Source organism: Heterocephalus glaber, unplaced genomic scaffold, assembly GCF_053883595.1.
Source record: "Heterocephalus glaber isolate CG9 unplaced genomic scaffold, H.glaber_assembly_v1.0 deba00000347, whole genome shotgun sequence".
Taxonomy (NCBI): domain Eukaryota; kingdom Metazoa; phylum Chordata; class Mammalia; order Rodentia; family Bathyergidae; genus Heterocephalus; species Heterocephalus glaber.
Window position 1 is genome coordinate 25,920,485 of NW_028258143.1, and position 27,484 is coordinate 25,947,968.

The 27,484-nt window shown below is 38.4% G+C and overlaps 1 protein-coding gene across 5 annotated transcripts in view; it reads left to right on the forward strand.

Annotated features, from left to right (window-relative positions):
* Window positions 1–27,484, forward strand: part of Cntnap5 (contactin associated protein family member 5) — an 874,588-nt gene that overhangs the window by 349,745 nt on the left and 497,359 nt on the right. For all 5 annotated transcript variants that reach the window (XM_087198285.1, XM_021236419.2, XM_021236420.2 and 2 more), the window contains one exon: window positions 21,769–21,916. In XM_087198285.1, the coding sequence (XP_087054411.1) occupies window positions 21,769–21,916 (148 nt within the window). The remainder of the gene's footprint in view (window positions 1–21,768; window positions 21,917–27,484) is intronic.

Genomic DNA, 27,484 nt, shown 5'->3' on the forward strand with positions numbered 1-27,484 from the left:
AATGTTTATGTTAACTTATATTCCTATCAACAATGTATGAGAGTTGCCTTTTCTCCACATCCTCACTGAATTTTTTTTTTTTTTGTCTTTTTGGTGCTAGCCAGTCTAATTTAGGTGAGATATTTCATTGTGGTTTTGACTTTCATTTCCCTGATGACTAGTAACATTGTGTGTTTTTTCATGTACTTGTTGGCCGTTTGTATGATTTCTTTTGCAAAGATTTTTATGATTTCTGTTTAGTTCTTTAGCTCATTTTTTAAATTGGGGTGTGTGTGCGTATGGTGTTCAGTCTTGTGAGTTCCTTATATAAACTGGATAGCAATCCCTTGTTAGATAAATAGCTTGTAAATATAAAATAGAAAGTTTTATAATGATGGTTCAGAGGAAATAGAGGCTGCTTCCTGAGAAGCAACAGTGTTGAGCAGAGTGAAAATTCTCACAGGAGGACAGATCTGGGCTCATATCCCAACTCCACCTAGGGAAGCCTACTAACTTCTAGGTCTTAGTCTCTTCTTTTCTCAAATGCTCAGAAACACCACTGGGTGTGAGAAAATATAGATGTGAGAACATAGACTTATATCATTCTCTGCAACCAATAAATATTCTCCTGCTTGTCTTGTATGGGAAATTAAGATTTATTTAATAAAGGAATCAAAATTTAACATGAGCATGAAGAATACCTATGGTTTAGGTTAAAATATAAAACTAGAAGTTAGAGTAGTGAATCCTATTCAAATATTATGCCAGAACTTTGTGCTTCATACTAGAACTATTCTTAGTAATGTACATGCACTACATGTGAAGGTATATAACATTCTATTTAGAAAAATTGTCGCATAAATTGCTATTATAGACATTAACCTATAAACACACATATATACATTCATAAACACTTACAAGAACACATACACATATATACTCACTTGTACATTCATCTCAACAACTCTTGAAGGATGTACTCCTATTGTGATATTAAAGCTGAGGAATTGTTAGGGTAGAAAAGCTAGAGTAATTAGCTCAAGTTTTCACGGTAGAGCAAAAGCCTGAACTAATATCTGTCCTTAACTCCACTGGATTGTCTGGAACTCACAGCACAAAGCTATGGAAATAAGATTTCAGGTAATATGTATTGCTAATGGCAGTGAATAAATAGTTTGACTTTTCAGGGTTTACAGTGCATGCAAGGACTGTAAGAAATAAAACACATCAAGTAGATCAAGGCCAACTCAGAGGATCCACAGATCAAGCTAAGGACCTCAGAATGCCTGTCTCATTTGATTCAAACCTTATTAACAAAGAAATCAGAAGACCTGTAGAATTATGAAGCTGTATAGTCTGTAAATCACTTTTTAAACTTGTGAAAGAAGCAAAGTATGAATAGGGCCTTGTGAGTGCCTTGTTACAGCATGGTACCAACATATTTATCCAGTGTTAATCCACTGCATTTGATATGGAGCATGCTGACCTCCCAAGTATAGGTGCAGGGGAACAGCTGGAAGTGTGATTAATCCCGGCAATGGAAGCACTGTTGCAAACTACTGGAGAAGGCTAATTAATTCTCAGTGCAGGGGAATCCTTTTTTGTAAATGAAAAATAAAATTTTCTAAATGAATAGGTAGCAGGCTATATATGCTCCAAAAAGATATGGAAATGAACAAAAGATCACTAAATTTCTTAACTGAGTAAATTCATCAGTAATATGAATGGGGTGTCTGCAGATCTCTCTATATATGGATTCGTCTATCAGCCGGTCAACAACAACAGTAATAACAATGGCATAACATTCATTTGAGATTAGAATCCAGGTCCCTGACATTTTACTCCTGGACTTTTGGACTTGAACTCTAACAGATGTATAAAGAAAGGCCAGTCCAAAGTCAATTCAGAGGGTGGAGAGCACCCTCTTGGGCAGCTGACCAGGAGGTAACATTGAGTACCCCCATGGCTTCTAGAGTCACAGCCTCCTTTGGCAATGATGAACACTTCCAGGCACTCTTACACAGAAGAAAATTGAGCATTGCTGAATTTATAAGAGAAGTAAAAAGAGTCCTTTGCTACTGAGTTTAAATAGTGAGCAAACTCTATTTAGGTAGGATGATTTTTTTGATGAAGATTGACAATTCTAAAGACCTATCATCTTCATTAGCTTCCTGTACTGCAACATAGTACCATAGGCTGGAAGGTTTAAACAACAGAAATGTATTTCTCACAGCTTTGGAGGCTGGTTAGTCCAAGGTCAAGGTGCTGAGATCCAGTACCCTGTGAGGACTTGCTTCCTGATTTGTCAACAGCAGCCTTCTCATTGTGTCCTTACATTCAGGGTGAGGGAAGAGAGGGGGGCTAGTTCTCTCTTCCTTCTTATGAAGATACTAATTCCACCATGAGGGATTTACCTTCAGGCAGTAATTACTTCACTAAGGACCCACCTCCTTCTATCATGACATTGGATATAAAGATTTCAATATATGAATTTTGGGGGCACAAAAACATTCCATTTGTAACACTTATCCCAAAATGATGTTGTGGCATCACTAACACTATGTGATATGACTGCAGGAACTAAGTAAATGTGTGAGTGTCTAATAACATGTGCTTTACTTAATATAGTATTATGATTTCCATTTAAGAGATAAAGTAATTGAGATTTTGAAATATAGTATAAAAAGCTTAAGGCTATATATATGATCATGATTGTAAGTGATTTTCAAAGATACCCCTCCTTTAAAACCCAGTGGCTTCACAGTGCATCATGGAGCCAACAATCCTGTGACAACTTCTCAAGAACGATCTAGGCATAGTGAATGAAATGAAAAGGAAAAATGTCAGCATCTCTAAAGAGGCATTGGTAAAACATCAGTAGCCATCTTTATGTCTCTTCTTAGGTCAAAGAATCTAAATCCATAATAAATAGCTCCTTGGATAAGATCAAAGTTCACATTTTTGTCCATAATAATAGGTAACAAGAAATTTACCTTGGCATCTAGGGAATTCTACTCATTTTTTTGTGTTGTGGTTTATCTACAATTCCATTAAGTTCCCCGGAACAAGCATGCACTGTGAGTGTATAGAGTGAGTGAAGGCAGTGACCCTTGAGGTGCTTGCTGTCTAGGGAGGAGACCACTTAAGAATTTACATTCCATACTATTTTCTGACATGTAGCTGTGACAGAAGAGATAATGGATACGTTCAAGGAGAGTACCACCAGCTTAAACAAAGAGGTTGGGGAAGATCACAACAGAGAAGATGCAATAGGAATATGATTGCTGGTGTATTTGAGTGAGTCTCTAGCCATTTCACGTGGCAGGAGGAGGAAGGACATGGGTGGGGAGGTAGGGAAGTGGATGGGCCATATGAAGGAGTCTGTTCTTAATCTGAAATCTGAAGAACCCCTGCCATGCTGACAAGGTGAGAGTAATACTGCAGCAGAAGGGTGGTGTGGATGCTGATGGGACAGTCAGGAAGGAGGAGGTGAAGGGGGGGGCAGGGCTGGAGGGAGATGAGTAATAGGTGATGTTTGTGCTGAGGTTTTCATTCTAGGCCAGACCTAAGCAATGGAAAGTATTTTCTCTAGCACACAAAACTTTTTTTTCCCTCCATTGCCCTCTTCTTTTATTGGCCTTCATGTTTCCCTTTTAAAAATATAAATGCAACCAGGCTTAGTACCTGTGATCCCAGCTCTCTGGGAAGCTGAGGCAGGATGACCTCATCAATGTAGTGATTTAGCAAGATAATATATATATCTTATAAGATAATTATAATTATAATATAATTATAACAAATATATTGTTATAATTATATTGTTAATTAATTATAATATAATTACATTATAATACAATTATCTTATAAGATAATATATATTTTATATGGGATATATATATGTGTATGTATGGCTGGTATATACATATATATACATATGACTGGGATGTAGTTTAGTAGAAAAACTCTGAGTCTAACACTCTGTACTGTACACAAAGATAATGCTGATTTATCCTAGGGAGTGTATTATTTAGGATACTTAAAGTTTAAGAGGAGAAAAAAGTCAGCTAGGAGCCAAAATGGAACAAAAGAGCAAAGCTGAAGAGAAAGTACAGTACATGGTTTTATCAAAGGCTGAAACCAAAGTTACATCCTCTCAGCAAAGTGCTAGCCTGAGATCCAGATCTCAGGAAAAACACACATGATGTCTGCTTTCATGCATCTCTGTCCAGGAGAATCTGCTGTCTCCTCAAAGGCTATCAGTTGGTAAAGTTAAATCATCCTTAGAGAAACCAACTGCATGAGAGATGAATTGGAGCTCATCTGGTGGGGTAGACAGTGACACCCAGAAGTGAGTCTGAGAAGCTCTAAGAAGGAAATAATGGTCAGAGCAACCTTTAGGTCATCATTTAGTCCTTTTAACGTCACCACCAACTTGGCATGTTACCTGGACCTTTGATTTATATTTAATTATAAAGAATAGCAAGAACCAGACTTTACTGCCTGTGGAGCTCATGGAAAAAGTAGAGAATGCATCGAAGAACAAATGCAAGTGCTGCTACCAACTCCTTCTGATGCATCTCTCTCAGATAGTCTCTGACAAGCTCCAGATTTTTGGAGCCTTGATTACTCACTGGAAGGTTTTTTTCTTCTCTTAAGCACAAGTCTGGGAATTAAGAACCCTTAAATCAGCTGTGGCTGTGGAAGGAACTCAGGACTGCAATATTGTTCCACCCACTTAAACAAGTGACAAAGCATTGTCAGAATTTCTTGAAAATCTTATCCTTTGTTTTTCCCATCAAATCTATGAGCATGAATTTCTCCCATTGTGACATTATTTTCAAATTTCTCTGGAGCATTATTCACTCAATGTGCTCTGTGAAATAATTATGGGGATAAAAAATTAGGGAAACAAATCCAGAGTATCAGTCTTTCACTCATTCAACAAGTATGCATGGGCTGCCTCTCCAGCTTGTGATTCTAGGTGAATCTTTCCTTATCCAGCTTACAGTGTCATAAGAGGAAGACAGAGAAGTTAAGCATGCAGACACAGACACACACACACACACACATACACTCACACACACACTATATTTAGTTTGTCATGTGGCAGTGAACGTAGGAAGGACAGTGAAGAGAAGGACAGTGAAGTAGTTTGGTTACACAGAGCTGGCAAATTCGCCTCCAGAAGGCATCTCATACCCACGGTACCTAAATGGGCTGATGGCTTGGCGTCCTTTCCTTCTTGGTTCTCATTTTCCCAATTGCCCCACACTTTACCCTGGACACATTAGCCTCTTTTTTAAAAATTTTTATTTTATTGGTACATTTTAGGTGTACAATATAATGACATTCATCATTGAAAATTGGCACCTTCACATAATCTCTACGGGTTCTGATTTTTCCCCCTTCCCCTGCCCTCCCTTCAACATGCGTGTCCTGTTTACTTCACTTAAGAGTATCACCTCAATGTGCATCCATTTAGCTAAAAATGTCTCTAATTTCTCATGTTTTATGGCTGAGTAGTACTCCATTTTATTTTTTTTAAAACCCCACATTTTCTTTATCCAGTCTCCAGTTGATGGGCATTTGGGTTGCTTCTGAGTTTTAGCTATTACAAATTGTGCTGCTATGAACATGGGTGCACATATATCACTGGAATGATTCTTTTAATTCTTTGAGAAAGATACCCAGAAAGGAATAGCGGGGTCAAATGGGACTTCCAGTCCTAGTTGCTTGAGGTATCTTCATACTGATTTCCACAGTGGTCGCACCAGTCTATACTCCCACCAGCAGGGGAGCAGTGTTCTGCTTTCCCCACAGCCTGGCCACCATTTGTTATTGGTTGATTTCTTGATAGAAGCCATTCATTCTGGGGTGAGGTGGAATCTCAGCATTGTTTTCATTTGCATCTCTCCAATGACCAGTGATGCTGATCATTTTTTCATGTTTACTTGCTAGTTATACTTCTTTGTCTGAGAAATGTCTGTTGTTTCAGATGTCCATTTTTGGATTGGGTCTTTAAATTTGGGAGGTCTGATCTTTTAAAGTTCTTTATAGAGTCAAGGTAGTAGGCCTTTGTCTGAGGAACAGCAGGGGAAAATTTGTTCCCACATTGTGGGTTCTATTCACACTATTGGTGGTTTCTCTTGCAGTGCAGAATCTTTTTAATAAGAAGAGATCCCACTTGTTGATTGTTTGTGCTAGTTCATGGGCAACTGAGGTTTTGTTCATAAAATCTTTTCCTACACCAATGTCTTCAAGAGTTCTACCTAACCTCTGTTCCAGTCGGTTCAGTGTTTCTATTTTAATGTTTAGATCCTTAATCTGTTTCAATTTCAGTTTAGTGCATTGTGAGAGATATAGGTCTAGTTTTAATATTTGGTAAGTTGAAACCCAATTTCTCCAGCAGCATTTATTAAAGAGGCAATCTTTCCTCCAGTGAGAGTGTTTGGCTCCTTTATCGAAGATGAGATGACTGAGTGTCTCTGGAGTTGTTTCTGCATCTTCTAATCTGTTCCACTGGTCCTCAGGTCTGTTTCTTTGCCAGTACCATGCTGTTTTTATCACAGTAGCTTTGTAGTATGGTTTCAAGTTGGGCATTGTGATACCCCCTGCCACGTCTCTGTTACCTAGAATTGCTTTTGCTATTCTGGGTCTCTGCTTGTTCCAAATGAATTTTTGGATTGTTTTCTCAAGGCCCATGAAGTATGCTGCTGGAATTTCAATTGGGATTGCATTGAATCTTTATAGCAGTTTGGAACTATGGCCATTTTCAATATGTTGATCCTTCCTACCCAGGAGCAGGGGATGTCTTCTGATTTTCTGATGTCATCTTCAATCTCTCTTTTCAGAGTGATATAGTTTTCAGAGAAGAGGTCTTTGATTTCTTTTGTTAGGTTGATTCCTAGGTATTTTCGTTTTTTGGATGCTATTGTGAAAGGAATTATTTGATCTATTTCTCTCTCAATGAGTTGGTTGTTCATGTAGAGGAAAGCTACTGATTTTTGTGTGTTTACCTTGTATCCAGCTACTTGACTGAATTTGGTTATTAAGTCTAGAAGACTTTTGGTAGAGTTCTTGGTATCTTCTAAATAGAGTATCATGTCATCTGCAAATAATGACAATTTGACTTCTTCATTTCCTATCTTTATTCCTTTTATTTCTTTCTCTTGTCTAATTGTCGTGACTAATGTTTCCAGAACTATACTGAACAAGAGTGGTGATAGTGGACATTCTTGTCTTGTTCCTGATCTTAGTGTGAAGGATTTCAGTTTTTGACCATTTAGTATGATATTGGCTGTCGGTTTTTCATAGATGGCTTCTATCAGTTTGAAGTAGGGATCATCTATTCCAATTTTTTGTAGGGTTTTTATCATAAATGCATGTTGGATTTTGTCAAATGCTTTTTCTGCATCTATGGAGATAATCATATGGTTTTTGTACTTGGCTCTATTGATACAGTGTATTACACTGACTGATTTGCGAATGTTGAACCATCCCTGCATCCCTGGGCTGAATCCCACTTTTTCAGGATGTATGATCTTCTCGATAATCTTCTGCATTCTAATTGCCAGTATCTTATTAAGGATTTTTGCATCTATGTTCATTAATGAGATTGGCCTATTGTTCTCTTTTTTGATTGGGTCTTTCTCTGCTTTGGGGATCAAGGTGATGCTTGCTTCCAGGAATGAATTCAGGAGTATTGCTTTCTTTTCAATTTCATTGAAGGGCTTAAACAGTAGTGGCTGTAGTAACTCTCTAAATGTCTTGTAGAATTCAGCAGTGAAGCCATCAGGACCCAGGCTTTATTATTTGGTAAGATTTTAATTAAATTTTCAATTTCATTGATTGATATTGGGTTGTTTAGAATTTTTAGGTCTTCTTCATTCAACTTTGTTAATTCATATTTATGCAGGAATCTGTCCATTTCTTCTATGTTTTCCATCTCACTAGCATATAGGTTCTGGAAATATGTATTGATGATCCTCTGGATTTCTGCCGGGCCTCTTGTAATTTCATCCTTTTCATTCTTAATTGCATGGACTTGGGCCTTTTCTTTCCTTTTTCTGATAAGGTTGGCTAAGGGTTTGTCAATTTTATTTATTCTTTCAAAGAACCAACTCTTGACTTCATTAATTTTTTGTATTTTCTTTTATTCATACATTTTAGGTTACAACATAATGGCATTCATCATTGTAGATATGCACTTTTACATACTCTCTTGGTTCTTATTTTTCCCCCTTCCCCTATCCTCCCTTCAACCCCTCCATCCCTCCCTATTTACAAATACTTTGTTTCCATTTTTTCATTTTCTCATATTAATTAATTCCCTTCTTTCCTTTCCTCTATCCCTCCCAATTCCCCTTCCTCTTTGCCCCTTTTCTCCCTATTTCACATTATCTATTATACCTTTTAGTCCTTATTTACATTTTCAGTTTCTCACACTCGAGAAACTATTTGGTATTTACACATGTGTGTCCTGTTTATTTCACTTAAGAATATTGCCTCAATGTGCATCCATTTAGCAATAAATGTCTCTAATTTCTCATTTTTGATGGCTGAGTAGTATTCCATTTAATAAAAAACCCACATTTTCTTGATCCAGTTCCAGTTGATGGGCACTTGGGCTGTTTCCAAGTTTTAGCTATCACAAACTGTGCTGCTATGAACATGGGTGCACATATATAACTGTGGTATGATTCTTTTAATTCTTTGGGGAAGATACCCAGCAGTGGAATAATGGGGACAAATGGGACTTCCAGTCCTAGTTCTTTGAGGTATCTCCATACTGATTTCCACAGTGGTTGCACTAATCTACACTTCCACCAGCAGTGGAGTAGTGTTCCTCTTTCCCCACATCCCCACAAGCATTTGTTGTTGTTTGATTTCATGATAGCCACCATTCTTTCTGGAGTGAGGTGGAATCTCAGCATTGTTTTCATTTGCATCTCTCCAATGACCAGTGATGCTGAACATTTTTTCCTATGTTTATTTGCTATTTCTACTTCTTTTTGTTAGAAATGTCTGTTCATTTCAGATGCCCATTTTTGGATTGGGTCTGTAAATTTGGGAGGTCTGATTTTTTTAAGTTCTTTATAGATTCGAGATAGTAGACCTTTGTCTGAGGGATCGCTGGTGAACATTTTTTCCTACATTGTGGGTTGTCTCTTCACACTGTTGGTGGTTTCCCTTGCTGTGCAGAAACTTTGTAGTAAAAAGAGATACTACTTGTTGATTGTTTGTGCTAGTTCACGGGCAACTGAGGTTTTGTTCATAAAGTCTTTTCCTACCCCAATGTTTTGAAGAGTTCTACCTAACCTCTGTTTCAGCTGGTTCAGTGTTTCTGTTTTTATATTTAGATCTTTAATCCATTTTGATTTTAGATTAGTGCATTGTGAGACATATAGGTCTAGTTTTAGTCTTTGGCAAGTTGAAACCCAATTTCTCCAGCACCATTTATGAAAAAGACTATCTTTCCTCCAATGAGGGTGTTTGGCTCCTTTGTCAAAGATGAGGTGGCTGAGTGTGTCTGGAGTTCTTTCTGCATCTTCTAATCTATTCCACTAGTCTTCAGGTCTGTTTCTTTGCCAGTACCATGCTCTTTTTACCACAGTAGCTTTGTAGTATGGTTTCAAGTTGAGGGTTGTAATACCCCTGCCATATCTCTGTTACCTAGAATTGCTTTTGCTATTCTGGGTCTCTTCTTGTTACAAATGAAGTTTTGAATTATTTTCTCAAGGTCTATGAAGTATGCTGCTAGGATTTCAATTGGAATTGTCTTGAATCTATATAGCGATTTTGGAAGTATAGCCATTTTCACTATGTTGATCCTTCCTACCCAGAAGCAAGGGATGTCTTTCCATTTCCTGATATCCCCTTCAATATCTTTTTTCAAAGTGCTATAATTTTCAGAAAAGAGGTCTTTGATTTCTTTTGTTAGGTTGATTCCTAGACATTTCAGTTTTTTGGATGCTATTGTGACAGGAATTTTTCCGCTATTTCTCTCTCATTGACTCTGTTGTTCATGTAGAGGAAAGCTATTGATATTTGTGTGTTTACTTTGTATCCAGCTACTTGACTGAATTTGGTTATTAAGTCTAGAAGACTTTTAGTAGAGTTCTTCACGTCTTCTATATAGAGTATCATGTCATCTGGAAATAATGACAATTTGACGTCTTCATTTCCTATCTTTATTCCTTTTATTTCTTTCTCTTGTCTAATTGCCGTGGCTAATGTTTCCAGAACTATATTGAACAAGAGTGGTGATAGTGGACATCCTTGTCTTGTTCCTGATTTGAGTGTGAAGGATTTCAGTTTTTGACCATTTAGTATGATATTAGCTGTTGACTTTTCATAGATGGCTTTTATCAGATTGAGGTAGAGACCATCTATTCCGATTTTTTGTACGGTTTTTATCATAAATGCATGTGGGATTTTGTCAAATGCTTTTTCTGCATCTACTGAGATGATCATATGTTTTTTGTCCCTGGCTCTATTGATACAGTGTATTACATTGATTGATTTGCCTATGTCGAACCATCCCTGGATCCCTGGGATGAATCCCACTTGTTCAGGGTGTATGATCTTTTTCATGATCTTCTGCATTCTGTTTGCCAGTATCTTTTTAAGGATTTTTGCATCTATGTTCATTAGTGAGATTGGCCTATTGTTCTCTTTTTCAGTTGGGTCTTTCTCTGCTTTGGGGATCAAGGTGGTGCTTGCTTCCAGGAATGATTTTGAGAGTATTACTTTCCCAATTTTGTTGAAGAGTTTAAACAGTAGTGGCAGTAGTTCCTCTCTAAATGTCTTATAGAATTCAGCAGTGACGCCATCAGGACCAGGGCGTTTCTTGGTTGGTAAGCTTTTAATTACGTTTTCAATTTCATTGATTGATATTGGGGTGGTTAGAATTTTTAGGTCTTCTTCATTCAACTTTGGTAATTCATACATGTCTAAGGATTGGTCCATTTCTTTTTTGTTTTCCATCTTGTTGGAATATAGGTTCTGGAAGTAGGTATTGATGATTCTCTGGATTTCTGCTGGGTCTGTTGTAATTTCGCCCTTATCATTCCTAATTGCATGGATTTGGGCCTTTTCTTTCCTTTTTCTGGTAAGGTTGGCTAAGGGTTTGTCATTTTTTTTTATTCTTTTGAAGAACCAATTCTTGGCTTCATTGATTTTTTGTATTGTTTTCTTAGTCTCCATTGCATTGATTTCTGCTCTGATCTTTATAATTTCCTCCCTGGTATGAGCTTTGGGTTTGTCCTGCTCTTCTTTTTCTAGAAGCTTGAGGTTCAGTATGAGGTTGTTTAATTGGGCTCACTCTGTTTTCCTAATATATGTATTCACTGCTATTAATTTCCGTTGTAAGACTGCTTTCATTGTGTCCCATAGATTCCGATATGTTGTGTTGTCATTGTCATTTAATTGAAGGAATTCCCTGATTTCTTCCTTAGTTTCACCTGTGACCCATTAGTTATTCAGAAGTGTGTTGTTCAATTTCCATGTGTTTATGTAATTTTTGCAGTTTCTTTTGCCATTCATCTCCAATCTCATCGCACTCTGGTCCGATAATATACGGGGGATAACGTCGATTCCTTTGCACTTACTTAAACACATTCTATAAGTGAGTGTATGGTCTATTTTGGAGAATGATCTGTGTGCAGTTGAAAAGACTGTGTATTCTGATTTTGTGGGGTGGAATACTCTAAACATCTGTTAAGTTCATTTGTTCAAGAGTTTGATTGAGTTCTAGTATTTCATTACTTATTTTTGGTCTAGTTGATCTATATATTTGTGACAGTGGGGTTTTGAAGTCCCACATTATTGTATTAGTGCACATATGACTTTTCATGTCCATTAGTATTTGTTTTATATAGTTGGGCACACTAGTGTTTGGTGAATAGATATTTATGATTGTCATCTCTTCCTGTTGGATTTTTTCCCTTTAAAGTGATGTAGTGTCCTTCTTTGTCTTTCTTCTCTCTGCCGTTTTTAAAATTAATTTTATTGGTACATTTTATTGGTACACTTTAGGTATACAATTCATTTACATTTATCATTGGGTGTTTGTACCTGTACATGATATATCTTGGTTCTTATTTTTTTCCCCATTACCTGTGCACCCTTCACCCCCTCCACCCTTCCCTATTTACATAGATTTCATTTCCATTTTTTTTTCTTTTCTCATAGTTTTTCCTTTCCCTCTTTTCCTTTCCCCTTCCCCTCCCTTCACTCCTTCATCTTTGGATCTTTTTTCCTACTTCAAATTATCAATTATTCATTTTAATCATTTTAACTCTTATTTACACTATCAGTTTCTCACACTACTCAAACTATTTGGTATTTGCACATGTGTGTCCTATTTATTTTACTTCAGAGTATCACCTCAATGTGCATCCATTTAGCTACAAATGTCTGTAGTTTATGATTCTTTATGGCTGCATCGTACTCTATTTTATTTTTAAAAATCATATTTTCTTTATCCAGTTCCAGTTGATGGGCACTTGGGCTGCTTCCAAGCTTTAGCTATTACGAACTGTGCCACTATGAACATGGGTGCACATATATCACTGTGGTATGATTCTTTTAATTCTTTTGGGAAGATACCCAGCAGGGGAATAGCTGGGTCAAATGGGACCTCTAGTCCTAGTTCTTTGAGGTATCGCCATACTGACTTTCACAGTGATTGCTCCAGTCTGCACTCCCACCAGCAATGGAGAAGGGTTCCTTTCTCCCCACAACCCCACTAGCATTTTTTATTTGTTGATTTCTTGATAGCAGCCATTCTTTCTGAGGTGAGATGGATTCCACTTCTTTGTCTTTCTTAATCAGTGCTGGTTTGAAATCCACTTGATCTGCAAAGATGAAAGCCTTTCCTTCTTTTTTTGGGGTTCCTGTTGCATGGAGTATTGTTTTCCACTCTTTAACTTTCAATCTATGAGTTTCTTTTTGAATTGTGTTTCTTGTATGCAGCATATTGTTAGATTTTGCTTCTTGACCCATTCTGCCAGTCTATTTCTTTTGATGGGTGAATTGAGACTGTTAACATTCATGATTATAACTGATACGTATTTACTTATCATTTTCATGACTTTTTCTTTTTTTGAATTCTCCCCCTTTATATTTAATTTCTTATTGTGCCCAATGGATTCATTCTGCTATGCTTCCTGGGGTTGTGATCCTCATTGTCTGTTCCTAGGATATTATCTAATGTTTGCTGGTTTGGTATTCATGAACTTCCTAAGGTGCTCTTTGTCATGAAAGTATCTTATTTCTCCATCAATTTTGAAAGATCATTTTGCAGGGTACATCAATCTGAGTTGGAGGCTGTTTTCCTTTAGGGCTTGGAATATGTCACTACAAGCCCCTTTTGCCTTTATGGTTTCCATTGAGAAGTCTGTTGTGATTCTGATGGGCTTTCCTTTGTATGTGATTTGTTTCTTTTCTCTAACTGGTTGTAGAACTTTTTTCTTCTGTTGGGTTTCTGGAATCTTAACAATTATATGCCTATGTGTAGATTTTTTTTTTTTGATCAAGTCTATTTGGAGTCCTATATGCCCCACTTATCTGTATGTCAAGTTCTTTTCCTGTGGTTGGGAAGTTTTCTGCCATTACTTCTGTGAACAGTTTTTTTTATGTCATCTGCACTCTCTCCTGTTTCTTCCTTGACTCCAGTCAGTCTTATGATACTCTTCTTTGCATCTATTTCTCATGGTCCCTTACAATTTTGAAGAAATTTTTCTTTTCCTGGTCACTAAATGCAATCTTATCTTCCATATCTGAAATTCTGTCCGCACATTGGCTCATTCTGGTGTGTAGACTTTCAATGGAGTTTTTAATTTTCTGGAAATCTGTTTGCCTCTGGTTTATGGATTCCATTTGTTTCCTCTGTTGTGATTCCATCATGTTCCTCAGATCCTCTATTTTTTTTTTTATCTGTGTCCTCTCTAGATCTGTTAATCATTCCTTGTACTATGGGCCCAATCTCTCCTGTTATCTGAGACATTATTTCTGATTTCATTTTTTCCAGATTCTCTTTTGTTGCCAGTTCATGGAGTCCAGGTGGTTGAGTATCAGAGTGTTCCATCTCCTTTCCCTTTGGGGTTGCTGTAGGTGATCTGGAAGTCTGGTTTTGAGACTTGTTTACATGTCTTCTCATTTCGATGGGGGGAGGGGGTGTTGACACCTGCCCGGATCACCTCCTCTGGGCTAGGAGCAGTAGACTGGCAGCCTGGAAGACCCTTCCTCTTGGCTGGGAGCACTTATTCAATTTTGGCAAGACCATGCTCCAGTAATCCTTGTGTGAACCGTCCCTGTGGAAGTCCCTCTGAGCTGCATCCAGATCCTTCCATTCTTCCCAAGTTACAGACATAGCCTCTAAGGTCACCAACCCCCTTCCAAGGGTAGCCTGGCAGGAATCTGCCAGCTCCACTTTCATACTGGCTGGGCTGTATGGTTTCCCACTTCTGCTGAGTTCTCCAAAGTTTTCTGGGCTGCTGCTGCCTCCAGTGTCTGGTGAGATCTCTGGAGGTTTGGTAAAGTTTCCCTAGCTGGCTCACCAGATGTTACACTTGGATGGGCCAAAAATAGTCCAGATTCTTTTGTACAATGAGGAAACTATTGCCAAGTGTACACTTCATAGTAAGTAGCTATGTTTATTGAAGATAATGGGACAGTAGCAGCAGAAACAGGCAAAAGGAGGAGGAAGAGGAACAGCCCACATTAACCTCTTTCTTGCTCTGTCCTTATTACTTGCTGCAGTGTACCTCCTCAGTCCAGGTCACAAAACAGAAGTCTGAGCCTTTCTGTCAACTCCCATACACAAGTCAGAAAGAAAACATTCTGTTTATTTTTCAGAAGGGCAAAGGTATTGTTTCTCTTTGCTTTAGTGGAGTGTGAAAATTCTGATTTTTCTAAGTGGGAATTTCAGTCTTCCCAGGCATGCACCATATGGTGAAGCTGTCATACATGTTGGCGTTAAAACTCTCAACCTCAGAGATGGAAACACAAATATGTGACATAGCTGTTAGCAATCCATTTATTACCCCTTATACTCAACACAGCAGAAGTCATACAAATTCTAGAACTTCAAAATAAACACAACACCAATGGAACAGCAATGGAAGAGTGTTACATATATGTGCTCATTTATTTAATGAATATTTATCTTCACATGCATAATACCTTCAAGAATGTTAGTGCCCTGGATCATCCAAGGATAAGCCACATTTCAATTTGGCTTTGGGTTGACATACATGGTTGCTTTATTAGTTAGTTGTATTTTATTTTCTCATAATTAGTGAGCCAGATGCAGTATGCCAGTAATTTCCATAAGAAAGCTATTAGTCTCTTGTACACATAAAGTTTTGCTGGTCTAGGAATAATTTTGTGCAACATAATTCAGAAGGTTTCTTGCAAGTCAGTGCTGGTTGGTTGTGAAAGCTAGAAACAGATAGAGGCTAATGGTGATTTGAGGGATCTTTAAGTTCTACTTTAAAATAACTTCATTAATGCCCCTTCCTTGTGCTTACAATTCTTGAAGTTCAATGAGATCTATTTGTATCAAAGTTACTGATTGGAGAGTTTTCATGCAAACAGCCAGGGAAGGGACATTGATTAATCAAACAGAGAGTGATGAGGATATGGGATACAGAACTCATCACTTTGTCAAGGCCGGTGAAGGTAGAGGGTCAAATGCTGCATAGTGTGGGGTTCTGGCCTATAGAAAGCTGGAGTTTTCTGTTGAGAGCCAGGTACAGGTCATTCTGATGGCACTGGCACCTCGTGTTGGAGAAGTCCTTGATTGAAGCTGTCACCTACATCTTCACAGGTTTTTATGTAACTTTTTCTGTCAGGTCCTATAACTTCCAATCACTGGGGTTAGAAAGAGATATAAGCAGTTTGTTGGGATGGCGTTCCTGCAGTGTGTTTGGAGAACTTGTATCTGATAAGATTTGCATCAGAGACAACTTTTGTATGGGTAAATTAATAACATAATGTCCAATATTAGGATATTCTTTTGGAGTTCATTTTCTACAATCACCACACAAGGTTTCAGAAGGAAGACTGGCAGCTAAGATGAGAATGGGGAGACAAGTAGAAGACGCCTGCTTGGTCACACACTGCACAAGAGCACAGGTGTCGTGAGGCTTGAGTAGAGGATGGGTGGCACTGTGGAAACACCAAGGTCCACTGGAGAGATTTCTGTAGCCAGAGACTGAAGAATGAGCCTGTAACTCTAAACGGTAGAGTCACACAGTCTGGACAGAGTGAGAGCAGAAGTGGTGTGGATTCCTGATGGGCACCTGCCTGAGTGGGCTGTGGAAGTCCATGCTCCCCCTAGCTGGTTGTCACGATAGGGTAGGAGTAGTAGTTATTCTCTGAAGATGTGTCTTGATTTAACAATAGTGATTCAGCCCAGTAAAGCCTTTGTAAATTGAAAACATCATAAATTGAAAATATACTGCTTGCACCTCACCAGGCTTGGCAGTGCTGAGTACCATGCAGGGCCACTGGCTCTTCAGACTCTGGGCTGCCTGGGAGCTGTCACTCACAGATTCTGCCCAGGATTCCAGGAGAAAGGGGTGCAGTACACATCACAAGCCTAGAAGAAAATCAAAATCAAAACTGGAAGTGTGAGTTCACCTACATTCACATTACTTTTTTTTGGGGGGGGGACTGGGGATTGAACTCAGGACCTCGTGCTTGCAAGTCAAGTGGCAGAACCACTGAGCTAAATCCCCGGCCTCATTTGTATCACTTTTACACATCACAGTCTTTGAAAATCCTAAGCTGAACCATAGTAAGCTACATCATTTGAGGTTGAGGCTCTCTCTACTCTTCCCTGAAGTCCTTGCATTATTCTTTTATACTGGAGGCTATAAAAAGGCGAAGCAGCCTGGGTGGGGAGTAACATGGATCAATCATACCCTTTCATCAATATTTGAATACAACTATGTTCCTATGTTGCAATTGAGGTCTGAGAGCTCTTCTAGCCTAATTAAATAACAGTCCCTTGAAATGGCAGCAGATACCCTATTGCTGCTCTAAAGAGGCCATCACAGAGCATGTACTGTAAACAAGAAAGGAAAGGAAAAAGAGCATAATAATTCATCAGTTTGGGTATTCTTTTAACCTCTTAATATGTAACATTTTAGAATCATTCTCAGCCACCCATAATGGCTCACTTTCTCTTCTCTAAGTGCCTGTTGGAAATCTATTTCTGCACATACCTCTGCAAACACAGTTTAGAACATTAGAGCCTGAGTGGGTTTATAATTTTTAGTTTTAATGCTATGGTTTGCATGTTAATTGCCTTTTACCTTATTAAATGTATTTTATCAAATAAAAATGTATTTATAATTGGCTCTGAGCTTTCAGTCTTTCCTTAGCTTTAGTTTGCACTCTTTTTTGGAATAAGCCCTTAGAACTTCATTTAGAAAACTTAAGTAAAATATACAAAAGTTTTCCCTTTTATTAGTAGGTCACTATTTCAGAATATACTCTCACTCTATAGTAATGTTACAACTATGTTATATAGGGACATAGCTCTTTCTTTTTTATTTCTGTGAGTAGTGTTTGTATTGGTAAGAACATATTAAGTTCAATGTCACTTGAATATGTAAATGCAGAAAAGTTTTTCATGTCCCTGTCTTCATCCATTCCCTTAGTCATTCAGTAAGTTTCTAATATAGTAAGTTTCAGCTATATAAAGGTGATATTTGTAAATGTACATATTTTGAAACAGCTACATAAATTTTGCTGGAGTTACTCAGTACACCTTTAAGAAATACTGTGTTCCATGCACCAGGACAGACATTGTGGTTTAAACAAGACACAACCTGTTTCACCAAGGGAACTATCATCTAAGTGCCTTGCTGAGGATGAAGAGTGAGCATCATCAGGGTTGCTAGGATTAGTACCCAAAGCTCATCTTTTTTTTTTCTCTCCCACTTTGCTGATTCTCTTGAAAACACACCCTCAGGCAGCACCATTTGACTGACAGAGTCCCTGATTTGAGATAGCATCTACCTTAGGGTTCCCATTATTCTCTGTCAAGGTTGTGGCTACCAAATTCAGTTGTTGTTCCTGTCATATTTTGCACAGACTGCAGTTAGGCCAGTTAATAACATCTGCTTGGTGGCATCTAGATGCACATAATTTTTCAGCCAGGCAAAGCACCAGTATGGGTGGGTTGACTATAGTGGACTAACTACTGAATTCAAAGGAGTCACCTAATGCTGACCTGTGCAATCTCCACTGCTAAGTTGGGTCCTGGGCTTAGCCTCACAGTTCATACTTACTCCATCACCTGGCTGACAAAGTGGGGGAAGAGCATCAGCACTTCACCATCTCCTCAGGTTTCATCATTCATAAACCAAGATAGTGTTTAGTGTCCAGGAATGAGTGTCAGAACTGAAGACCTAAAGCTGACTCAAACGTTCTTCTCTTTCTTACTTCCTGTAAATTCTTCTACTTGTGTAGTCATAGAGGAGCTGGTCCTGGGATCATCTTTCCATTGCTTATTATCTTTGATGACAGTTGTGCCCTATGAGATGGTAAGTTCTCTGAGGGGGGAGATGGGAGACTGAGCTTCTAGAGGAAATTCCCACTATCTCCATGTGACCATTGCATAGAACTTGGTGTTTGTAAGCCTCAAGTTCTTTATCTATTGGAAAAGAAAGATAAATTGCTGCACTGTGCTACTGCATAGGGCTAAAACCAATTAACTACCGGAGCAGGAACTACAGCTTAGTAGAGTGATTTCCTATTATACATGAGACCCTAGATTTCATTCCCAGGACCACACAAATAAATCAATGGCTAGATGGATAAATAAGTAAATATTTTAAGGCAAAAATCAATAAACTGTTTTGTTAAAGACTATCTGCATGATATTTAATAGTAATAATTGAGACCATATGCATAATATTTAGTAGTAATAATTATATGAGTATCATTACAACTATAAAAGGCCTGTGTTCAAATTCAGTATAAGTAAATTAGTAAATTGATATTGGGAGAAACATATGGTATTGGGAGAAACAAAAGACAACCTTCTGAGTGGTCATGGAATATCATTCAGAAATGGAAATGGGAAGGATCTGCGCTTCTGCAATGTATTCATGCCAAAAGCCTCTCTGAGTCATGGGGTGGCATGAGGATACTATATTAATTGACCACTTAATAGAAAGATATTTGGCCAGTTCAGTAAGGTTGAATGTGTGTATGTGTGATGAAGCTGATGAAAACTTTTCTTCTGGATAAGCGGGACAAGTGAACATGAAAAGAGCCAAGAAAGTGGCTGGCAGGGAGAATACTCTGGAAAACGGTAGCTGTGATGTAGCCCACAGCAATTACTTTCTTGTAGAAACCTGACTTCACTTACATATGGAGGTGATAATGGGAGAAAAATAAAAGATTCTTGAACCATAGGCAGAACCTGTGTGATCTAGTCTTATTCTGGAGAGTTTGGTGAGGGAGCAGTTATAGCTTTCTCTGGGCTCAATCTGCCCCAGCATCAAGTGCTTTTCAGGTGACTGTAGACTGCTAGCTCCATGAGAGCCCTGGGATCAGAATCTCTAAACTCTATTTACACTGGGTCAGCTTGGCCTGGGGCCTCTGAGTCTATGATATAACTGTGGGACAGGAAGCATTTGAGAGTGTGAGACTGCAATCATAAGACTGTAAGATAGTGAGACACAGAAAGACTGAGTAATGTGCTTGTCCAGTGTCACAGTCATAGACTGCTGCAACTTTTAAATGACAATCCAGAGTTCCTTCTCTTCAGAGCATAGTAAATATGAGTTAAGGAATAAACTGAAAGTATTTCCAGAATGTAAAACAAACCTGTATGTGGATACACAATTAGACATTGAAGATATTGTCAAGATATATTCTGTCTACAAATTACGCAGAGCTAAGAGGGATACTTGGACACCCTCAGAGTGGATAAGATCGTGTTGTACATTTGGGATAGATAAATGATCCCCCAAAACCAAGGAATCATATGTCTGGGGATTGATACACCCACAATCAATAGGGAATCCAGAGTGGTGAATGGAAGTCCTTCCCATTAGTTTAAAGGGAAACATAAAAATCTTTACTCCATACAAAGCAATGAGAAATCACCAGACCCGTATCCTCTTATTTTACATATGCAAATCACAGATATAAACAGAAAAATTTTAAAAAGGAACCAAAATCCCATGGGAAAAAGCCCTTTCTAGAGAATGGGGACAGCCTCCTGTCCAGGCCAGTGGGAGCTGGCCATGTGGAAGACCAGTCCTGCCAAATAAAATTGTTTTTTGTTTGGAGATAGTGAAATGGCCAAAACCTTTGACAAACATGTAGGGTGAAAACCTGGACTTGAATCTTAGGCAGCTCTTTTCTGCCAACCTATTTCTTCTTATGCAGAGCTGTGCTTCAGGAGTAGTGGCAACGCAGGAAGTCAACTTCCTCTTTCTTCTTAAATCACCTCTTGATAATGGGAATCACTGTATCAGCAGACTAAAATCATAGCTAGCGGGTGTTTTGTGGGTAATAGAAATGTCAGAGATTGTTGAAGATACCCTAGATTCCCAGGGTTTGTGAAAATGCAATCAATGTTATCTAAGAGTCTTTGAAAATGGATTCCATTAAGTAGACAAAAATCACTTTGACCATTTGAAAAAGCAAATGGGATTTTAATTGGTTAGTGTTGATTGCACATGGGCAGGGAGGTTTATCTATAAATTCTTGACCCTGAAAAGAAGACAGATGATGGCTCATAGTGAAGCAAGCACAGTGGCATTCCAGCAGACACACTGTCTTAGAGATGAAGCTTGACTGGGATAATGAAACAGTTCTGAGGCTGGTCGGTGGTAATGCTTGTGCGACAGCATGAGTGTGTTTAATGCCTCTGAATTAAATACTTTAACATGGTTAAAATGTTAAAATTTATGTTATGTACATTTTACCCTAATTAAAAGAAAAAGATGAGCTGTAAGCCTTTGGATCACATATACAGAAAAAAATAGTTTTCCAGAAATAGTTCATACCACTGAAAGTTGGGAGATATATTTCTACTGGACCAAATACTTCTTGTGTTGTGGGTTTGTTCACTTAAGCTTAAAAAATAAATATGAGAATGAACTACATATAAATCTGAGTTGTGGTATCTCCCTCCTCTATAACAATTAACAATGGTATAGTTGAAGAGCGAGAGCTATAGAAATTGCATTAGATTTGGAATAGGACAGTCTTGGAATTGCATCTCAAGTCAATCAGTTAACAACCAAGTGGATGATTTGGAGATGTATTTTCATCCTCCTTTCTCTCTCTAGAGTCCATTTTTTTAAATCTATAAAATGGTGATAATTAAAATGTAAAGTACATAATATAGTGACTGAACTGAAATAATGACAACAATTACTTCAATAAAATCCTTTCTTTAGAAGAGGAGATCATCAGTTATCACCCAGTCCACAGTGATTATGCAGGTTAGGAACACTGGGACTTCATTGTATTATTAACTCTGTTAAACTATTAGAGTTGCTGCAACTTGCTAAGATTGCTGTCTTTATAAGTTTCGACTGGTCACTGAGTGTGGGCAAGCGGAGTTTCTTAAAGGATAATGTACGATCTGTCTATAAAAATGCAACACACAGTGAAGGATTGTCACCCAAGTCAGATGAATGCTAGTGAAATTGGGGATTTTTTTTCTGAAAGACTTAGTGGAATGACACGTGTGAGTTTGTGCTGTGCTCCTTTGTACCACAGCCTCACCAGGTCTCTTTCTCCCCTTAGACCTTCGCAGGCAACATGAATGCTGACAGTGTGGTGCATCACAAGCTGCTGCACTCAGTGAGGGCCCGCTTTGTTCGCTTCGTGCCCCTGGAGTGGAATCCTAGTGGCAAGATCGGCATGCGGGTGGAGGTGTATGGATGTTCCTACAGTGAGTACACACATGTGCCACCGAATCCTGCTCTTTGTCTGTGAACAACACCAGACACAGGACACTGGGTTATCCACAGTGAGAAAGAAAATTATTGTATACAAAGTTATTTCTATGCTTTCAATAATATGTGTACTTTAACCTAGAATAAGACAAATACATTTCTTTTTAGGGCTCAAGAAATTTTGAGACAATAATGTAGCAAAGATTCAATCAAAAGTTTAACATTAAGAGCACTTGAGGTTGGCTAACTTTTGTAATTTGTAATAAAATAACTTGTTATGTTCAGTTTTCCCCAGAAATGAGTTGAGTTATTATAAAGGCCTTCCTATACTTAGAGCCACATGGGGAAAACCATCTCTTTACTTGTTCCTGAAGAAGGAGGATGGTTTCAATGCAGTGCAACACACAGCACACTTCTCTAGAATTATGATATGTGTCTATTTCTTTGTGAGTTGTTTATGCTGAATTTGAAAGTAGAGCTCCAACTTGCACATACGGAAAGCTGGAAACATGGGTGGAATTGGTAATCACTGTAGAAGGTCAGAATCATGCAGGGAACCTTCCCATCCCCACAATTCTCCCCTCTAGGCTTTGTACTGAAATGTAAAATTGTCTCATCATAGGTTGTTTTTCTGCTATAAGCAATGACATTCCTAGTGTTAGATTCTGACACCCAGTGACCTCTAATGAGTAAACACATTTGACCACCCGGATTTTTATTTAAATGAGTTCAGCAGGTTTCTGATTTGGGTTGCAGGAGTGCCTGATATTCCACATTCTTTAATTGTTTTCCACCTAGGGATCAACCAAAATCCTGCCTTAGAACCCTTTGAAGTGCTCTGTAAAAGTACATTTCCCCAGTCCCACTACTTACATGCAAAATTGATATTTCTGGGAATGGGGACACACAAAGCAAATGTGAATAGCTCTCCAGGCAAATTATGAGTATAGGGTGGGTCTGGTAAAAATAAAATCCTGCACATAGGAGATTTGCTTGTGAAATGACTGTATTTATCTTGAACAAGCACTTTCAGAACACAACATCAACAAACATTAGGCCAAGGAGGGACTTCCTTCTTCTCTATGCCTCCTCTGGATTCTCTTCATAACTCATCTCTTGATAACAAGTTGCCACTACACTGAGGATTTATTTTTTGCTTTTGTTTTTTCTTTGCTTTTGTTTGTTTTTAACTAAAGTATAAAAGCTTCATCCTATAAGAGATAAGAAAGGTTATTTATTTTATTTTCCTAGTAGTCTATTTTGGCCTAATCATTTCCCTACTTTTTAATATGTCCTCATACTTTATGTTTTAGCTTTCTCCTTGTTGGATTTTTCTCCTCAATCTTCACACCCATTGCTCACCTACACTGTCTGCTCCTACAGAAAAACTTACAATGTCATATAAACCATGGAATGCAGGCTTAAGTGACATCTTTGAGCTACATGTCTAACTTTCTCTGGTGATGGACCCCTTTGAGAATCTGATGGTAACAACAGATTTTTTCCTCAGAAAAATGTCCACAATAATTTGTAAGACTTTCTATAGTACTTAAAGGTTCTCAGGTCTGCAGGGACTCAATTATGGATTAAACTGAGAACTTCTGACTTTGAGGGATTGCAGTCCTATCTCTTTCTGTGTCAGCTCTACATCTAGAGTGTCCTCTATGAGGATGAGTTTCCTTCGGGGAAGCATGGCCAATGATGAGACATTAACTACCTCAGTGAGCTGCTGAACAGAAAATGTCCTTCATTGGAGTGTACTTCCCAATAGAACCCTACAATCTTCAACTAGCTGATACGATTTGGTGCTTTTTCCCTTGGGCTGGTGGGGAGGAGCACATCTCTTAACCTCTATTTAAAGTCAATGCTTCAACATGCTTCTACATCTAGTTCTTTCTTCAGCATGATCTTATCTTCCTCTGACCTGGATTTTTCCAATAAACACAGAACTTTACTGTATATGCTATTGAGCAAAATAACAATAACAAACCCCCATGGCCCTATTAGAGCCTCTTCTCCTTTCTTCCTCCTCTTCACAGAAGAGTTTCTTTCTTCAGTTGCTATCTCAGCCTTCTCCCCTTTCTTTGTCTCTAGACATCTGAGGGTCAGCCGAAAGTGTCAATGTGGCCAGGCCTTAGTCCCCAGTTATTCAACCCAAAACTATTCTAAGTGTTGCTGTGACATGGTTGATGTTGGAAATGAGATGACTTTAATTCAGATTATCCTAGATAAGCTTATAGTCCTGATTCAGTCAGTTCAGAGATTTTAAGAGCAGCACTGAGATTTCCCTAAGGAAAAAGAAATCTAACTTGGCAGCTGCTTCAGCTCCTGCCTGAGTTTCTGTCTGTCTTCCAGATAGCCCTGCCCTGTGGACTTCACATTTGCTTAACCACCACTAAAATTTTGTAAGCCATAGCTTGTAATAAATCTTCCAACATATATAAGCATCCTACTATTTCTGCTTCTTTGGGAGATCCCTGACCAATGAAGAATGTTCTATCGAAACTACTTTAGTCAAGATACACCAGTGACCTCCATGCACACAAATCCAAGGGGTCATTTCACTTTTCTTGCCTCAACCTCTTAGAGTATTTGGTTCAAATAACAATTTACATTTTAAAAAATCTTAGCTTTTCCTCCTATCTCACTTGCTACACTTACTTCTTCTCAGGGCTTAGTTTCAGGCGTTCTTGTATTTTCTACCTACTCCTTATGACTAGCTAAATTTATAGAGCTCCAAGAATTTATCCAGCATCTACATGCTGGTCAATTCATATCTCTACCTCCTAGCCAGAGCTCTGAAATTATGTATGCAATCACCTACTTGATATCACCACTTGAAAGTATGATAAATATCTCAAAATGAGTAGAGTGAAAGTGGAACACTTTATTACTAATTACCTCACAGCCTGCCCCTCACCACCCCCTGTATGTCAGTAAATGGCACAAATATCCCTTCCAGGAGGCACCTTACTTCTTCTTCTGCATATCCTCTGTCCTGCTGAGCTCACAGTACAGCCCAGCTCCTTTCTCTAAATCACATGTGAAATATGTGAACTTCTCCTCACTTTGTGAATAGAATGCTCTGCCTGTGCCTCGTAGCCTCAGATGTGAACTCCTTGCCACACCCCAGTCTCCCAAACTCATGTATCACACAGGTACCAAAGTGATCTTTCTAAATAAGAAAACAAAATTATATCATTTTCCTTCCTGATTCAATTGAAATGAAATTCACACTCCTCAAGCAAATGCCCCACTGAATATTCCTTACCTACTTCTTCAACTGCCTTTCACTTCTGTCTGGCCACACAGGCCTTTTGCTATTCCTAAAATATACCAGAATTTTTGTATTTCAGGACCTCTGAATCACCAAACAACCTTTCCCAGAATCTACATGGTTCACTGCTCCTGTTGGTGTAATTCTCAATTCTAATGTTACCTCTTTGAAAAAACTCACCCTGGCCTCCCCTCTAGACACACCTGCCCTACTTCTGGGGCACTCACTATTGACACAAGGTTATATGATGTGTCTTTGTTTACTTTAAAATGCAAACCAGAATCCCACTTGTTTGGTTTTTTTCATTTGTTTATTGTGGTCCTCCCCAAGTTCCTGAACTTAATGTAAATTTAGAGCCAAAATAGAGGTAAAGCTATTTGACTAGTAAGTGCCAGAACTGAAAACACATAAAGAACTACTTGATAAATATTCACTGATGGATGAATACATTGGTCAGCCCTCATTCTGTCAGTTAGATAACCAGGTTACTTATTGATAAAACAATTGTAGTTTGTATGGAATTGATTTTTTTATGGGTTTAATACATTTTCCTCAAAATTTTATTTGAATAAGTTGCTAAAGATTAGTAGGGATTTACAGGTCTATAATCTCTTAAGACATTAACCTTTATCATTTTGGACAAGTTGGCATATTCATTCTTTCATTCATTTTCTAATTTATTCAGTCAATTGTCACTAATTATTCAGCACCTAGGATATTAAGCAACATGCAAAGCCCTAGAGATGTAAGGAAAATGAAAATCTTATTCTGAACTTTTCTAAGTTCCATATTTGTACTTTGAAGCCCCTTTCAAACATTTGATTTATTAATTCTGTAATTGTCTGATGTCTGTCTCCTCTACCTTGACACTAACCTTTGCACCATGTACACTGAGCAGACCGTGTACACCCAGGGAGTGAGTGCTGAATGATAGGCACATTAAGATCCTAGACTGGGTCACAGGTAGTGAATAAACAGAGAATAAGCTGGTGTGTGCCCAAAGGGAGTGTGTGCAGGAGTCAGAGTGCAGACAGTGTGAGTGTAGGCATGGAGAATGAGTCTGATGCTGTCATTCATATTAGCTCATCCCCAAATTCAAAGTTATCCTCTGGCACCAAGGAGCCCCAGGCATAATTTCAGGTTTCTTTTGCAGGCCCCAGGCACTCAATACTCTTATGCTACTTCCTGTGAGCCTTCACCTGCCCATTTCTAGCAATGTTTGCCCATTCACTTCCCTTGCCTGTCACTTCTGGAGCTGTTCTGACAGTTGCCTGGTTTTCCAGCACCTTCTGAAAGGAATAGTGAGGGTTCCAACAAAGTCTCTGAGAGAATGGGCCCATCTGAAGACCTTCAGTACTCCACTCCCACATTTGCTGCATCCTCCATGTTTGACTTCCTCTCTGTGCTCCTGACAGCTGGTCCCTGTGCAGGCTGTGAGCTTCTCACACTCCACACTGACTATCTGCTGCCACCTTTGTCTATAGAAAGTCCTTCTCCTTTACTGGGAGGTCACCTGCTTGCCATTCACCACAGCTCAGTTATCACCTACTTTTAAAGTCTTCTGACTGCTGGACTTTACCAGCCTCCTCCCCTACCATGTGTGAGGCTGCAGGCCTAGGTTTTATTGATAAGTCTACCGTGCCTCCTCATCATCTGTCTGATCTAGAAGGCTGGAGTTACCCCCTGCCTCTGTTCCTTGGGGCCAGATCCATTTCTGATACCTAGCATTTGCTCCAAGAACATATAGTCAGTTATCATTTAATTATTATTATTTTATTTTATTTAAACATAATTGCAGTAGTCTTTCTAATGGGTGGCTTCCTTTCTCATATGCATAGATACATAAATACTTTATGGGTACTAAAATGGAAGAGTTTGTCAGATGATTCCATATTCCTTATTCCTTTTTCATTAAATAATTAAGGTTATTATAACTGTAGTGCCGAAATTGAGGGTGTTCAGAGTCTCATTAGCCTATTTCAATATATTCTGCTTTAAAATCACTACGAGTAAAAGCAGCATCTATTTTTTCTAAGTATTTTGTTCTAAAAATAATTTGTCTTTCATAACTTTACCCATCTTATAAATGTTAGAATGACTCATTTGACATGACTCTGGCTTCTGCTGCTTTGTATGACTGGGACTTTTGTTTTGGGGTGCTCACACTGAAGTCCAGAGGAACAGATTCCTTTTGTGCATTCCTAAATAAAATGGCCTGCTCTTAAAATATGAATCTTGAATGATAATGTCTTGTGTATTTCAAAAAGGTAGAAGAAAGAATTTTCAA